At 38.5% G+C, this 14664-nt stretch overlaps 3 protein-coding genes and 3 non-coding genes across 6 annotated transcripts; all 6 read right to left on the bottom strand.

Moving 5' to 3' along the window:
- Window positions 1–927: 927 nt before the first annotated feature.
- rpl13a (ribosomal protein L13a) lies at window positions 928–3967 on the bottom strand. The gene is made up of 7 exons (XM_077539598.1): window positions 3847–3967; window positions 3231–3303; window positions 2942–3007; window positions 2535–2636; window positions 1783–1868; window positions 1530–1589; window positions 928–1317 (listed from the first exon to the last, which is right to left on the bottom strand). Exons 1-7 carry the CDS (start codon window positions 3865–3867, stop codon window positions 1108–1110), a joined length of 618 nt encoding a protein of 205 aa, XP_077395724.1. The 5' UTR covers window positions 3868–3967; the 3' UTR covers window positions 928–1107.
- On the bottom strand, window positions 1399–1468 carry LOC144032312 (small nucleolar RNA SNORD50). The gene has a single exon (XR_013287776.1). It is a non-coding gene; the product is annotated as a small nucleolar RNA SNORD50 (small nucleolar RNA).
- On the bottom strand, window positions 2714–2796 carry LOC144032306 (small nucleolar RNA Z195/SNORD33/SNORD32 family). Its single transcript, XR_013287770.1, has one exon. It is a non-coding gene; the product is annotated as a small nucleolar RNA Z195/SNORD33/SNORD32 family (small nucleolar RNA).
- On the bottom strand, window positions 3091–3171 carry LOC144032310 (small nucleolar RNA Z195/SNORD33/SNORD32 family). Its single transcript, XR_013287774.1, has one exon. It is a non-coding gene; the product is annotated as a small nucleolar RNA Z195/SNORD33/SNORD32 family (small nucleolar RNA).
- Window positions 3968–4494: 527 nt separating the features above from the next.
- atp5if1b (ATP synthase inhibitory factor subunit 1b) lies at window positions 4495–6703 on the bottom strand. The gene is made up of 3 exons (XM_077538711.1): window positions 6533–6703; window positions 5745–5857; window positions 4495–4924 (listed from the first exon to the last, which is right to left on the bottom strand). Exons 1-3 carry the CDS (start codon window positions 6599–6601, stop codon window positions 4783–4785), a joined length of 324 nt encoding a protein of 107 aa, XP_077394837.1. The 5' UTR covers window positions 6602–6703; the 3' UTR covers window positions 4495–4782.
- Window positions 6704–7411: 708 nt separating this feature from the next.
- zmpste24 (zinc metallopeptidase, STE24 homolog) lies at window positions 7412–14239 on the bottom strand. The gene is made up of 9 exons (XM_077539473.1): window positions 13818–14239; window positions 13165–13311; window positions 12859–13062; window positions 11563–11715; window positions 11330–11471; window positions 11082–11257; window positions 9486–9590; window positions 9263–9406; window positions 7412–8479 (listed from the first exon to the last, which is right to left on the bottom strand). The coding sequence occupies exons 1-9, from the start codon at window positions 13923–13925 to the stop codon at window positions 8255–8257; spliced, it is 1404 nt and encodes a 467-aa protein (XP_077395599.1). The 5' UTR covers window positions 13926–14239; the 3' UTR covers window positions 7412–8254.
- Window positions 14240–14664: the final 425 nt, after the last annotated feature.

The raw sequence follows: 14664 nt of genomic DNA, 5'->3' as shown, positions 1-14664 counted from the left end.
TTACAGCGGAGCTGATAATGGCTTGGTTACATTGCTCTCTCTGTGGAGCTCTTACCAATTTTCTGGCTCCTGTGGAATTGCCTCACTTGTCGGATTGGACATGCTCTTGTCTTCAAAATGGAGAATGATCGCCATGTGAATGAAGGAGCTGTCATTCTACATAAGTACACTTAGAGGTCAATGACAATGAACAAATAAAAAAAAATGTGCGCATGGACCTCATGTGTCATGGTTTAAATGCTTGATATGACTGGCCTGACAAGCTTAGTTATGTTATCTTTGAAGAGAAAATAGGTACCCAGCTCCTATAGCATTTGTCATGTCTCCAATCATTATTATTCCAGTCATTCATTCAAAGCACTGCATAGATGTAGTCACTATTCACTGTGGGGAGAAAAATGCAAATGCTAGCTTCAGTATCAGGTCTTGTGTTTATAGGACCACAACAAAAGACCAATGGAGTGCAAATATTTCGCCTGCACCCCCGCCATATTTCTCTGAAATACAAATTACTCCTCATAGCATGCATTCAACTTTTTTTTTGTGCATGCTGATTTCATCTGTGCATTTTAGAGTACAAGTAGAAAATGAACGCCAAATCGCAACAAATTGAAAAAAAAAAAAAATCTATTAGCTCAGGTCGGCCTTGGTCAATACGCTCATTTCAATTGCTAGCAGTAATAGCTCTACTTTAGGTGCAAATGGAGGTTGGCTTTTTGAATGGTATATTGGCATAAAATAAAATGACTAAATGCATTAATTACATAAAGCTATGAATACTACCTGTATTGAATTTGCAGAAACCTAAATTATATATAAAGTCAGGTATTCCGTCAAAACTTAAGAGTTGGCCAAATTAAGTGCAACACTGCCCTCTGTTGGAGAATGAAGTCTCATACGTAGACCCCCCAAAAAAAACATGAGGACTGACACTAAGCATTTATTGCAGGGAAAGTTGTCCTGGTGTACTGCTTTCTTACAGGTGACACAAACACAAACTGAATGAATATCAACCACAATCTTGTATACCTGAAAACGTAATCTGTTTAATGAACAAAGCTTTTCATTATAAACATTTAATTTGTTTAATAGCCAGACAATACACGCTCAGACAAGAACTCCGTATTGTTTGAGAACGTCAGTGTACTTTGAAATTTTGCTCTCGACGTTCTTCATGGCCACTTTGGTCAGCTTGATGGTGGCCTTTTTCTTGTTGTAGCGAATCTTTGACTTCTGTTTTCTCTTCTCCTCCAGCGTGGCTGTGATGGCCTGGTACTTCCAGCCCACTTCATGTGCCAAACGTCCCAGGAGGGCAAACTGCACACAGATACGGGTAGTACGTTAAAAACATTGAACTAATGCATGGGTTCAGATTTAAAGCCAACGTATTTGTGGTTCAACTCAGAAGTCAGATCCGTAAAAGTGTGCTTTCATCAATGTGTTATCAGATTTCAGATCATCACCGTTGAGACAATGGCTTACTAAATTTGAAATATTTGAACAATTAACTGATAATCAAAGCGACTCACCTTACGAGTGGGCTTCAGGCGCACAATCTTAAGGGCAGCTGGGACCACCATGCGCTTCCTCTGAATGAGGGGGAAGAAAAGCCAAAAATCAGACAGCAAAAGAATCTCCAGTGGTCTGAACATTTTGAGGACGGCATGTCTCAGATTGTGTGTTTTTTTATTTCAAACCTCAGTCAAACAAGGCATGGTAAGGTAAGGTAGAACATCATTGACAGTATAACAAAAGGCCCACAATGTTGTGTCGAGACATCACCTTGTCGTAGGGTGGGGGGATGCCGTCGAACACCTTCAGCCTCTCCAAAGCAGCCTGGCCTCTCTTGGTTTTGTGGGGCAGCATGCCTAGTTGGTACACATTTAACATTAAAACAAACTATCAAAAGATATAAACAATGCATCAGTTAAGAATTCACCCAAGCACGTGTGTGTGTGTGTGTATATATATATATATATATATATATATATATATATATATATATATATACACACACATAATGGGTTCTCACCATAATTTATGGGGACATGTGCAGACATGCTAATCAGTCTGAAAATATAATGAACCTTGCAATTTTAATTATATTAATGTTGTAATTGTTAATATGCATACGACTTTGGCCACACCTCCAATGCTAATCCAAAATATTACAAGTTTTGTTCTAATATTTGTATAACATGGAATTTTTAAAACTTCAATGAGCATTTATCACTGTGTAACATTTTGCATAACAAATCCAAAACTTTTTATCTATTCAGTTAAATTTTAATCTTCTGACAGTTTAGGTCCTTGTCTCGTGTTATAAAGCCTCCACTCTTGACATTTGCTGACGTTTCACTTGAGTTCACCCATTAACCCTTTGAGGCACATTAGTCCAGAAAACAGTTGCTCTGTCGCCACACTATACCACTTTTGGGGCGTTCAACATTGGACTATCCACTGTACATTTTCTAATATTGGAAGGAGTACACAAGTGAATTTTGGTTGTCATTTTGTGTTTCCTTCAGTCTCACCTCTGACCGTCCTCCAGAAAATCCTGCTGGGAGCTCTGAAGTGGTATGGTCCGCGAGAAGGATTGGTGTTCATCCTCTTGCGCAGGAATGCCAGATACTTCACTGCAATATCACACATTAAATGTGACTGCAAGAGCATATTCAAGGGATAATGAGAGCTTCAATTTGAATGAAAAGGATGTGCCTCAGATGGTAGTGCATGTGAAGTATTCTCATGGTCATTTAAAACTCAAAAAGTATTTTGTATATCATCATTGACACACTTAAAGGTTTTCCCTCATTGCGCCTGATGTGAGCTTTATTAGAATACATAAAGCACAAAATTACCTTTTTTTGCAATATACATTTGACTCAATGCATCTCAGTTAAAATGAGAGTACAGCCTTGTGCATTACTGAGCTACTTACACTTGTTACGGTAGAAATTGCCAGAGATGTTGATGCCTTCACATCTGACCACCACAACTTTGTGTCCTTGAAAAATGGAAATTAAAGACCAATGAAATACCACCCAAAAATGTGCAGAACAATTTGTTTGTGTTAAAAATTATAAATATTTTGTCTCAGATGGTAGTGCATGTGAGTTTTCTCATGGTCGTTAAACTCAACCAAGGGTGAAAGTAATCATCAGTGACGACGAAAAAAATAAACTTGGTTAACGTAGGTTTCAAAATACCGATTAATAGGATATACATACCTAGCAAAGTCTGCTTGGCAACGATGGCAGCCAGCCGACCAAGCAGATGGCCCCTGCCATCTAGTAGCAGAACCTGCACAATAGGTGTTGTTAAAAAAAAAATACAGGGCATAACACGATAAAAGGGAAAAAACGTATTGCTGGAAGCCAAGAACTTTATAAAAATGAGCACATGGCCGCAACACCGATTACGCGTCCTATCAAGTAATAAAATTACCCAGCAGGCGCCTCAGTCGACATATTCTTGCAGGATTCCATTCAAATGGAAATGGATTAACATTGTGAATAACGTTAACGGGGTATCAAACCATTTAATTATTTATTTTTTTTTTACAGGGACAAATTCACTAACCAGTGACTTCAAATGTAAGGCAAGCTAGCTAGCAGCTAGCTAACAGGGTTGGCTAGCAAAGCTGCCATGATGGAATTCATGTCCATTCGGACACGCTAGCCGATGGCGACACGAGTTTAACTGCATTTTTTCAACATAATTGTAACCGTGTTTTACCCTTGTGATAGAGAACAATGTTCGACCACATGTTAATAAAGACACAGTGCAGAAACTACGGCTGGAAAATGACTAAACTAAGAATATCGTCCTTTGTCTGTTACCCACCTTATTGAAGCGGTCCGCCATGATGTGCAAAAAGAAAGAGACACGGGGACGCCCGTGGTAAAAGACACGGGCGGGCGGAAGTGACGTCTTTGGTAATATTTGCTTGTGACTGTGTTGAAAATGTTCCCGCGCCACCTATGGACGGATGCACAAAAGACGACTGTGCAAAACTATGGAAGTTTGACTTGAAATAATTTATTCTCATTTTTTGTTCTTGTTTTAAAAATGTTATTTATATTCACTTACTTGTAAACAGCCTTTTTTTTTTAGTAAAAGACGGATGTTAATGTATATAATTGTTTTAACTTTTTTTTATTTATTTTTTTATTAATAACCGGCCAGTAACCCAACCCTAACCATTTTTTATTTTTAGCTAAATCCATGCATCAATTTTACAACAGCTGTACTACATATACAGTTTAAATATCTTAATGGTATTCTTTCCTTAGACTCTTAAAATAGAATGAGATAATGTATTGCGAATTGTGCATTTAATACAAATGCATTATTATTTTATTTATTTTAGCTATTATCTGAAGAGATTTATTTGTTGTGCTGAAATGCATCCTAATAATGTAAGTTGGTGGTTTCAATATATGGCTAAATGAATGATAAATTACATTATTAAACAACAGACAAAGCTCAGTCTTTGCATTAGAAACACATTTATCACACAAGGTCATGTTTATTTGCTGCATGAAACATATAACAGTTCATGCATATCATGTCACACTGTTCCATGGAAACAACATCCATTTTGTGAACTCTTGCAATTGCTTTAAATAACAATTCACCACACAATCATGCCTTGCCAGTAATGCATTTCTGAGATGGTGAGCAGCAAAAGAACACGTGATTATTTCTTTATTTTTAAAAGGGAGAATATATAATTTTTTAGATGCAATACAGCCGATATCTGGTGGAAACTTGTTCTGATTAGTCGTCGTACTTCAGCTTCCTGATCTTCCCCTTGTGACGGTCAATTTCCCGCTGTAGGCGCTCAATCTCTTTTTTGTGGTGGTCAATTTCCTCCTGGTGGTGATTCTTCAGTGCTGCCAGCTGTTCCTGCTCCTTGCGCCTTTTGGGCAGATAAAACACAGAACAATCAATTTTCCCAACTGTAATGAATTGAAACACTATTAATAAACATTTGAAGCCCCCCCCCCCCCCACACACACACACATTTAAAAAAATAAACTAAAAAAAAAACCTCACTTTTTTTTCTGGTAAGGTTTTTATTTATTTGTCTGCATTATGCTGCATAAATGCAAAGAGTGTAAAGAAATACATTGGCTTTATATAAGTGGGTTTTTTTAAAATCCGCCAGCCAATTTATTTAATCAGCTTTTCTTAGCCGTTTTGAAATATGCAATAAAAAAAAACCACACACATAAAAGACATTCAAAACATCACACCACCATAAAAATCAGAACTAAATAAATAAATAAATACATAATAATAATAATAATAATAATAATAATAATAATAAATAATAACAAATAATAATCAGTCAGGCCGTAACAGGGAAAAGTAACAACTGTAGTGTTGTATGTGTGCCTTTAAGGGGCGTGACTGAGTGAGTGAAATCAGCAACTGAGGTCGGGTTGGCCCAGTTTGGCCAGTACATCTGCATGCGAGTGTCAGGGTGTGAGTTTAGAGTAATTTAACTGCTTCATTTTTGGCTTGAAACTCATAAGCTGAGACACATGTAAATCAAGATATTGTATTGAGAACACCCTTCAAAATACTGGGTTAAAAAATAGCCTAAAATGGTTTAAAAATAACCCGACATGAGTTAAAAATAACCCAATATGCGTCGTTTTAAACATTTTTAAGCCGTTTTAAGGATGAACCAAGAATCTGAAAGGTTAGTGAAGCAGGAGAGAAACACCACCTACTTAAAATACATTTCCTCCTCGGCCGCCTGTTTCTTTCCCATGGCTCCACCGGCCTCTCGGATGGAGCCGCCACCTCCGCCACCTTTTCCTGCACCTGTACCCAGCTCGCCCAGCTGCAATGCAGAAAGCCATCCCAGTGGAAAAATGTTGACTAGCAAGTATGTAACAAAGACATTTATAAAGTCTTTTCTTACACTGATACTTAAGTGTAAGATTAATTCATAAAGACGAATAGCCTACACTGCAAAAAATGGAATTAAAAATAACGAAATGAGGAATGTTACTTAAAGCATAATTATTTGCCAATAATACAGTATAAACTATGTTTTGTGACATATGACACAAAATGTATTGACAGTTTGCTGACATACTTGATATTTTTCAAAAGTAATATGTGTGCAGTAGCTCAAAAAGGTTTGGGAAACACCGTTCTCGAGGTCAAGGCTTAATTTGTCCCAAATGAGGAAATTATAGTAATTCTGTAATGTAATAGACAAACTAAACAACCATGCTGCCATGACAGCAGTGCAAATCCATGTATAAGTATAAATACATATTTCTACGTTGTTAATACGCAACGCATAAGCTTCCTCGACTCCCTTTTATTAACACGATCTATGTCCTATATTCATGAAATTACACTTCTGTTGTTTATCAAGGTGTCATACATGGCTAGGAAAACTTTGAAGCTAATATTAACTCGTTTCAAATTACTCCAAATAAATTGCATTATAACGCCAGAAATCGACATTTTATTGAAGGGATAGGCCCGAAGGATATTGTTTTACCTGGTCGGATGACATTCTTTGTTGTAAGGTGAACAAACCGCGGATATTGGGCCTCAAGAACCTCGCCATGCTAGCTAATATTAGTGGCGAATGACACTAGCAGGAACGCTTTACCACCAGTTTGCCCTTGTCCGCAAATACGTACAGCCAGAGGACGGCGCCATTGGTACCCAGACAGAGGGGGAGGCACCACGTTGAAGGTTCTCTTCAGGAAGACAGAACAAATATGACTAATGTTCGTTTTTAATTTGAAACAATGAAACTATCGTGGCACAAGATATTTAATATATGCGTTGTAAGACGTGAACACAACATAAAATCACCCCCATTTTGCCCAATGGAACGTCTCAAAATAAAAAGCGTGAACCTGCACGTTCACTTTGACCTGAAGTTGTTTACTTGTTCTGTTTTAAAAAATGTAAACAAAGGAAATGCAGTAAGATAAAACTAAATTAATACCGGATAAAAATAATTAAAATATTTATTTTTAGTTTGATCAAATCAAATGTTGACGTCGCGGTAGCTCAAGTGCCAGGTGTTTCGTAGATGAGGTTTTATAAAGTTAAAGCGGCATTAAACATTATAGAGTGGAAAATATTTGTATTAATTTAGTAGTTTTTCCTGAAATTGATTAGTTACAATATATTCATTTGTAGTAATTATCTCATCCAATGTATTCATATATTCTAAAGTTTTGCTTGGGGGAACCAGACTGCACGATAACTTGATATGATTATTTAAGTGTTAGAATTCAACTATAATTGACATTTTGTTAAATTACATTAATTTTATTTCCCTCATATTATTTTATGTAAAATTGTCTTAATCATTACATTATTGTACTTTATTTAAAAAAAACAAACAAAAAAAACAAAAACATGCAAGGCTTGGAATAATTTTATTCAATAAAAGAAAGTAACGTTCTTGAAACATGTTTTAACAAGGACACTCACAGAACCTCCCCCCAGTAATGTCCCTTATAAACACATCGCCTGGCAACTCTGGGCTCATTCCAGACCCCCAATATCAAGAGAACAAACAAACTTAAAAATGTAAACCACATTCATATTTCATTTTTCCTTTTCACGAGTCAATACATTAAATCAGTGGGAACATATTTAACAGGTACATTGGACCCCAGTCAGCAAACAGGTGCTTGAGAAGACCCATTCCCCTCTTCCAAAGAAAACTGAAACACACAAGTCAAATTCAGCAGCAAATGAAAATTCAGCACAACTGTGTCTCTAACAGGGTCAAGTATCATAACGAAGACAATTAGGAGGCACATTATGAGAACATACACAACCGCCCACTTCTTTTAAACTGGGAACTTAAGAATTCAGTATTACTAATATTCTTGATTGGGTCAAGAAATAGTGGCAATAAAAGCGAGGACATGAATATTTTGGCCTGTGTGTCACTGAAGCTGTCACGCCATTACTGAGCCAATTTACCAAACATGATTTGGTGACAATCACTTCAATTTAACACACATTGCTCACACGTATTTTCAGATGCCTCTGCGCCCTTCGGGTATTTATGCTGCCATATGTTGATGTTTTACAATTTAAAACAAACACAAATGAATCATTAAACAAATTTACTAAAACAAGATAAAAAAAAAGATCAAGGGGGAGGCTAAGAGAGGCGTCACAGGGCCAAGAGAGGTCTCCGGAGGCCCTTGGGAGGAGGCGGCGCTCGCCGCTCCCCCTTACTGCCCCGTCAGTCCTGCTTGACGTTGCCCAGCGCTCTGAGGCGCTCCAGCAGGGGCGGGTGCGAATAGTGCCACATGGAGTACAGCCAGTCGGCCACAGGGAAGCCCAGGTTGTCCTTGTTCAGCTTGATGAGGGACGAGTAGAGGTCGGAGGCTTTGCCCATGTTGCGCGCAAAAGTGTCGGCCTGGAACTCGAACCTGCGGCTCAGGACCGTCAGGCAGAAGGACAGAAGCTGCAATGATGAAATGTAAACATGTAAATTACAAAATTCCGACAATTTATCATCATTTTCAAAAAATGAATAAACTAAACTAAATCATTCTTACCCCTGCTATATTTCAGACTTTAAGAGACTTTTTAACTCATTCACTCCCAGCCATTTTCACAGAAGCAATCCCGTTCGCTCCCGGCTGTTTTACTGGATTTTGACTGATTTTGCAAGGCCCACAGAATATTGTGTTCTATTGCTATAAAAGCATGGAACCTATGATAAGAAAGATTAAAGTGTCTTCTTTCATCAGGAAAAAAAAGTATGTTTCTATCTGTTTCAGTTTCGCAGCAATTAGCATTAGAAGAGCGCTAAGTTTCATCAGTTTTCACAAATCTATTTAAAATTCTAAGTAATTGAGCTTTTTTTTCTACATGGCCCTGGTTGATCTCCTTTGCTCTGCTGCCACCTGCTGGCCGTTTGTGTAATAACTACCATTTCTGCAACCGTTCTTTGCAGTTATGAGGCTGCATCAAAGCCTTCTGTATGCTCTAGCATAAAAAAACAAAAAACGTATAAATACGTCTTTGGGACACTTAAAACATAATAAAAAACGTATTTACACGTTATTGGGAGCAAATGAGTTAATGGGATTGTACAGCTAAGTGATAATTTGGAGATGTGCACCAAAATTACTCAAATTAAAAAATAAACATGTACATGGTCTCAATCACCGCAGGTTGGTCTGGAACGTACGCCCGGCGATAAACAAGATTTCACAGATTAAAAGGTTTTCCTCATGGTCACCTCATTATATGGAGAAAAGATGAACTGGAAGATAATCATCAAGCCAATTAAAGTGGGCTGGCTGTCATTGAAGCCAAACGCGACGAACAATTCCTTGCGTCCAATGAGAGCGGCAAACAGGGAGAAACACAAGAAGGAATTCATCTGAGGAAGAGAGACGGGGGGGACGTTAATGCCACATTTAACGTCCGTCAAAAAATGTGAAAACCAGTGAAATAATCACCTGACTGATGACAATGTTTTTTAAAGTGTGACCAAGCTTCCAGTGACCCAACTCGTGACCCAAAACGGCAAGGATCTCTCGGTTGTTGCATCCTTGTTTCTTGTGCTGTCAAAATGGCAAACAGTTAATACTGCTCGATGACACAAAATGTCATTAATTCGGTCAGTTTGGAATGTCTAAAGGTGGTTGTGAGGGTGCTTTGATGCATTTGGTATTAAAGAAAAAAAATTCTTCTTAATTGCAAGAAAATGAGCAACAAGTAGGTTTGCTACACAGACAAGCAAGTGAACTATTATTTTATTTTTTTATTTTTTTTACAGTAACATAGATTGGCTATTGGTAGTGTGGCGGTGTAAAACAACGCCAATCCAACAATTTTCTATAATGTTTGCCCTCATAAGGATAGTGGGTGAGATGGATATCTAAGATGAGTTCAGCAAGTAAAGGTTCTTCATCTATTTACTATTTATTATCATTATGCCATTTTTAGGGTCTAACTTGATTGGATTTGCTTTCTCACAAAATTATTTATTTGGAACCTTATCAGGAACACCACTGCTTTGATTCCCAATGGAGAGAGGGCAACTTGTTCTCACTTGACCAAAAAGAGAATCACACTAACCAAGGTTTTCTGCCTTGGTGCCGACTCATTTGTTTACAAGGTTCTAAAAGGAGGATGGGGAAACTATTGCCGCTTTTCCATCGGTCCGGCACAGCCGGGTACCAAACCACACCGCAACCGCCAGTTTTCCATTACAACTGGCGCACTGCCGAAAGGGGGAGGCAACATTTGAACCGTCAAACAAAGCTTGCACTCCCGCATCGCGTGCGGATCTGAGATAACATTTCACGTGTGGCAAGTCGCGCCAATATTGAACCATATTTAGAATTTAATATGGACCACCATGGATGACATATTGCGATTCACGACCGGCTCGCGAAGCTATTTCTGAATGGAGAGCTCTCGTTCAAGTGAATGGGAACACACGACCAGCCAGCGTTGTGCACTGGCGATGTTTTTTAAAACCACAAACATTACAAATCCCTCCACAAGTACCTTTGAAATTGTATAGTTCAGCGTTGTTATAAAACATCATTATATTTATTGTATATCCTGTATTTTTATGACTTTGGCAAAGACCGGCACTTCTCGCTTAAAACAAGGAAATGGGCGTGTGCCACGGCGTTGCTTGAGGCGATGCGGTCGGCCAATCAGACGACAGGTGACGTCACGGCCCCGCTAGTCCCCCGACAACCGGAGCTGCAGAACTGCTGCCGAAAGGGTTCTAAACAGCGGTTACAACGGAACGGCTCGGCCCCAAAAAAGTCCCGTGGAGACACTAACATTCGGGGAGAAAAATTGCCGCTTCGGTGTGGAACCGGTACGGTGGAAAAGCGCCATATGTTCCATTAAAAAATCTAATAAAATTGATACAAATTGAAGCTATAAGTTTAACCCCAAAAGTATCATAATATACAGGGTGTTCCGATAAAATGTTTGTGCGCTAATGAAAATTCGGCCTCAAATGATATCAAATTTAAATGTGTAAAAATGTTAGTTTGTTGTACTGCAACATTGTTAAAGGGCTCGTTAACCTTTGGCCTGGCATTTGATTTGGCCTGAACTCCGTCATTTTCTGATTCCTCGGGCTTCGCCTCGTCCCCCTTGTTGAGGGGGGAATAGTCCTCCAGCAGCGTATCAAAGAGCACAATGCGTTTGTTCTTGAAGAAGCCGTAGAAATACGCATTACTGTGCGAAGACCGTTTGGAGCCTGCAAACACAGGAAACAATAAAAACACAGCGCACAAAAACATAACCGTTGCATTGCGAATGATTCACACACCTTCAACGACGTAAACCTTAGTGAGAGGGAAACTTATACTGTTGGCCATGGCCTCAATCTCCGTCTTCAGTTCCCCTTCTGGCAAAGGCGTGAATTTGTCAAACAGGGGAGCGATGTAATCAGCGTAGATGGTAACGAGGATCTGAGAACAGAGAGACAGCAGCAAGTACAAATGTGCACCATTGATAGTGAAATCCCCAACGGTGTCATGCTCTAAAAGTCCACTTACTCACCAGAGAAACAGCTAAGGTGAAGAGCCAGGCGTAGATGAAGAAGTAGTCGCCGCCAATCTTAATGATGTAGAGGAGCAGTGAGGTTACAGGCAGCAGGATACACTGAGTCACGGCAAACTTCTTCACGGCGTCTTTGATGAAGAACCCCAGTGTCTGTGGTGAGAAACCAATAGTCACAAACCACTGTGATTCACAGGTTCCATATTCACCATCCCGCTATTTCAAGGGCATTTTCTTCCCAGTTATAACTCAATTTTGGTCTTTAATTTGGGGTTTAATTCCACTTTTGACCACTAGGTGGTAACACAATATCGCACATTACACTGTAAATTTGAAAGACAACACAAGACTGTCTTCCTCATTTTTGCTGAATAAATTAGAAAAAGACAACTGAACTCTCAGTTTGGGCTAATCAATTAATCAAAATTCAACAACAAATTCAATGATTACACTCCACAATTACAAAATCAGCATAATTGTAAAAAAATGAATAAATATTAAAACTATTTTTTAGTTGTTTAAATTTATACATTTGCACCTCTTTTAATTTTAAAATAACTAATGTAATAAATTTTGTGTGGTCCAAAAGTAACTTGAATAATTGTAGTGTTTCAAACAATTTTATTTGTTTTTATATTTTTTCTGTTTCAACATTTTCCTCTTTCGTGATTTTAATTATTACCAAAATAATCGCGATTAATATTTTCTTCATAATCGAGCAGCCCTAGTCTCAATCCTCAGCTCTATATGGGGGAAATTGAATCTCAAAATTATTCACACAAACATATTTGCGATTGCCACACGTTTTTCAGATCCACAAATAATATCAGTGATTTTTCACGTTTGTTAATATTGTTAATATTGTGTATGCATTTATGACATTTATAAACATTATGTAAATGTTCAATTCTGCTTGTGTGTTGTCGAATGTGAGTTTGTGGATCGGCGGGCATGCACACAAGCTACATAATATTCACACAAACAGCAGCGAGGGTCTAAGCATTCACGGGTTGAAAGGTCACCGCTACACCGTCGGCGAGGAGGCAGTGTTGCTGTCTCCATTGAATGTAACGAGTCCTCTCCCATTTTTTTGTTTAAAAATTGGAAACTGAAAAACTGTAAACGAGCCTGAATTTTATCTTGAACTATGTGTTTATTTAGCACAAGTCACAAAACAAAAATGACACTTATTCGTTTCCCTCAAGCTTATGTCTTCTTGTATTGTTATAGCAGAAGGTCTTCTGGGTCAAGGCAAAACAACACAAGTATTTTCCATCCTCTTGCGGCGAAGATTACCTGCTGGTTGAAGCCGTGTTTCTCCTCGATGACAAACGTGTTGTACAAACTCCAGGGAAGGCCAGTTAAAGCAGTGAACAGGGTGGCGAGAGTCAGAAACACAAGGGACTGCGTGATCTCATACTCCGGGCCGAATCCAAAGTGTTTCGTCGCTGCGCCGGCGATGCCCCACAGAAAAGGAATCCCACCCAAGACCAGGATCAGCTTTCACAATAACATAGTAGAAGAAAAGTAGACACCAAACTTACTCCACAAGAAACACTCCATAAATCACATTCATATAATAAGCATCTCTCGATATCTTACCGTTCCTTCCGTCTCTGAATACAGACCAGACCAGAAACTGAAGTTGCTTTTATCCAGCTGATAAAGTCGGGACTTCTCAAAAGTTTCGGAATCTATTATCTTTCCAAGCTCTTGTGGCACACATGTCGTCGAGCTGTATATCTTTCGCTGCAGGGATGATACTAGTAGTTAATAAACACTGGCAATAATCATGCCAATGAATGCACGTGCTAAAAAACAGGACTGCGTTGTCCACATGGTACATTGTGCTGCCCCTCCATTAATAAGTCATTAAAAAACATTTTATTATACATTTATTTCTACTATATGTGAAGCAAAATTAGACGCATAAATCAACAAAATAAATACAATTAATTTAAAGTTAAAAAAAGAAAAGAAAAATCTTATATGATTCCTTATTTATCCATCCATGTCTATCTATCGATCCATGTAGTCTGGTGCAATTTTCGTCACTTTAGCAACCCTGACGCAAACCTTTAATGCAAGTTCAATTACGTTAGCAGTTTTTAATTTCTATTAAAAAAAAAAAAAAAAAAAAAAAAAGGAATACCAATGTGTTTGCCATTTCAATCACTGTGAGAAGCATCTAACAGCATATTTTCTTTAAAACAGCGAACATGATGTAACTACTTTGTGCATAAGTATCAACTTACCTGTCTATGTGCAAGGTATGCCTCCCATATATACACCGCCCACGTAAAGCCCAAAACAGCATAAAATATCTGTTTTTCCACGGGAAGCTCATTAATAAAGTCGAGCATAATTGCTCAATGTTTTTGTGTGGAGGGACTACGAAATTAAGGAAGAGCTTCACGAGCTAAACAGGCTAACAGCAACGTTATTGCTCCCTCAGCCTGGCTAGCTGCTAACGCATAAACTTTACACACTAAGTGGGGTATTAGTCGAATCAACGAAAAGCTCTTATAAACGTCGAATTGACCCAAAACTGACTGCAATGTGCATCGAGAGTTTTTTTTAAGGCTTCATCGTGAATAATGACACTTCATTCAGGAAAGCGCAGTCAGTTCAACAGCATAAAAGATCCGGATAGGAACCGCTGCTGTCACATTGCACATTGTTTCCGCATCCGGTTTACTGAACCAATGACCAAAGGACCTCTCTGCCGAAACAGTAAACACAATGATAAACTACACATTGACCCATATTTACAAACAAAATCCAAATGGTTGTTGCATGAAATGTAAGTATTTATTTGGAAAAGATTAAATGATCAGATGTATGTCTCTATGTGGTTCCATATCAATCTCTTCTGCCAAGGGCCTCCAGAATCAGATGTGCTTGATGTAAACGTTTCAGATTTCACGTTTCAGATAAACAAATCAGATTTTGCTAGCATAGGTGACACTGTCAAGACTCTTATCGGTGATCTTACACGATCGGTGACGCGCATGCGCAGAAGATCGGCCGCTAACTACGGCACACACTTGAAATACCTTTATATGCCTATCGCGTTCGTAAAAACATGATCAAAATTCATAA

Source organism: Festucalex cinctus, chromosome 12 (genome assembly GCF_051991245.1).
Source record: "Festucalex cinctus isolate MCC-2025b chromosome 12, RoL_Fcin_1.0, whole genome shotgun sequence".
Taxonomy (NCBI): Eukaryota; Metazoa; Chordata; class Actinopteri; order Syngnathiformes; family Syngnathidae; genus Festucalex; species Festucalex cinctus.
This window is presented reverse-complemented; position numbering and strand designations above follow the sequence as displayed.

Bases quoted from the DNA above. Each gene is read 5' to 3' on its own strand.
- zmpste24 (XM_077539473.1), bottom strand. From the start codon at position 13,925: ATGCTCGACTTTATTAATGAGCTTCCCGTGGAAAAACAGATATTTTAT. The intron at 11,472-11,562 runs GTGAGTAAGTGG...CTCTGTTCTCAG, and splicing joins TCACCTTAGCTGTTTCTCTG to ATCCTCGTTACCATCTACGC. The intron at 8,480-9,262 runs GTGACCATGAGG...TCATCATTGCAG, and splicing joins TCTTTTCTCCATATAATGAG to CTTCTGTCCTTCTGCCTGAC.
- rpl13a (XM_077539598.1), bottom strand. From the start codon at position 3,867: ATGGCGGACCGCTTCAATAAG. The intron at 1,590-1,782 runs GTGATGTCTCGA...CCCCTCATTCAG, and splicing joins TCCCCCCACCCTACGACAAG to AGGAAGCGCATGGTGGTCCC. The intron at 1,318-1,529 runs GTGAGTCGCTTT...ATCTGTGTGCAG, and splicing joins GCCTGAAGCCCACTCGTAAG to TTTGCCCTCCTGGGACGTTT.
- atp5if1b (XM_077538711.1), bottom strand. From the start codon at position 6,601: ATGGCGAGGTTCTTGAGGCCCAATATCCGCGGTTTGTTCACCTTACAA. The intron at 5,858-6,532 runs GTAAAACAATAT...TCTGCATTGCAG, and splicing joins AAAGAATGTCATCCGACCAG to CTGGGCGAGCTGGGTACAGG. The intron at 4,925-5,744 runs GTAGGTGGTGTT...TCTGCCCAAAAG, and splicing joins GAGGAGGAAATGTATTTTAA to GCGCAAGGAGCAGGAACAGC.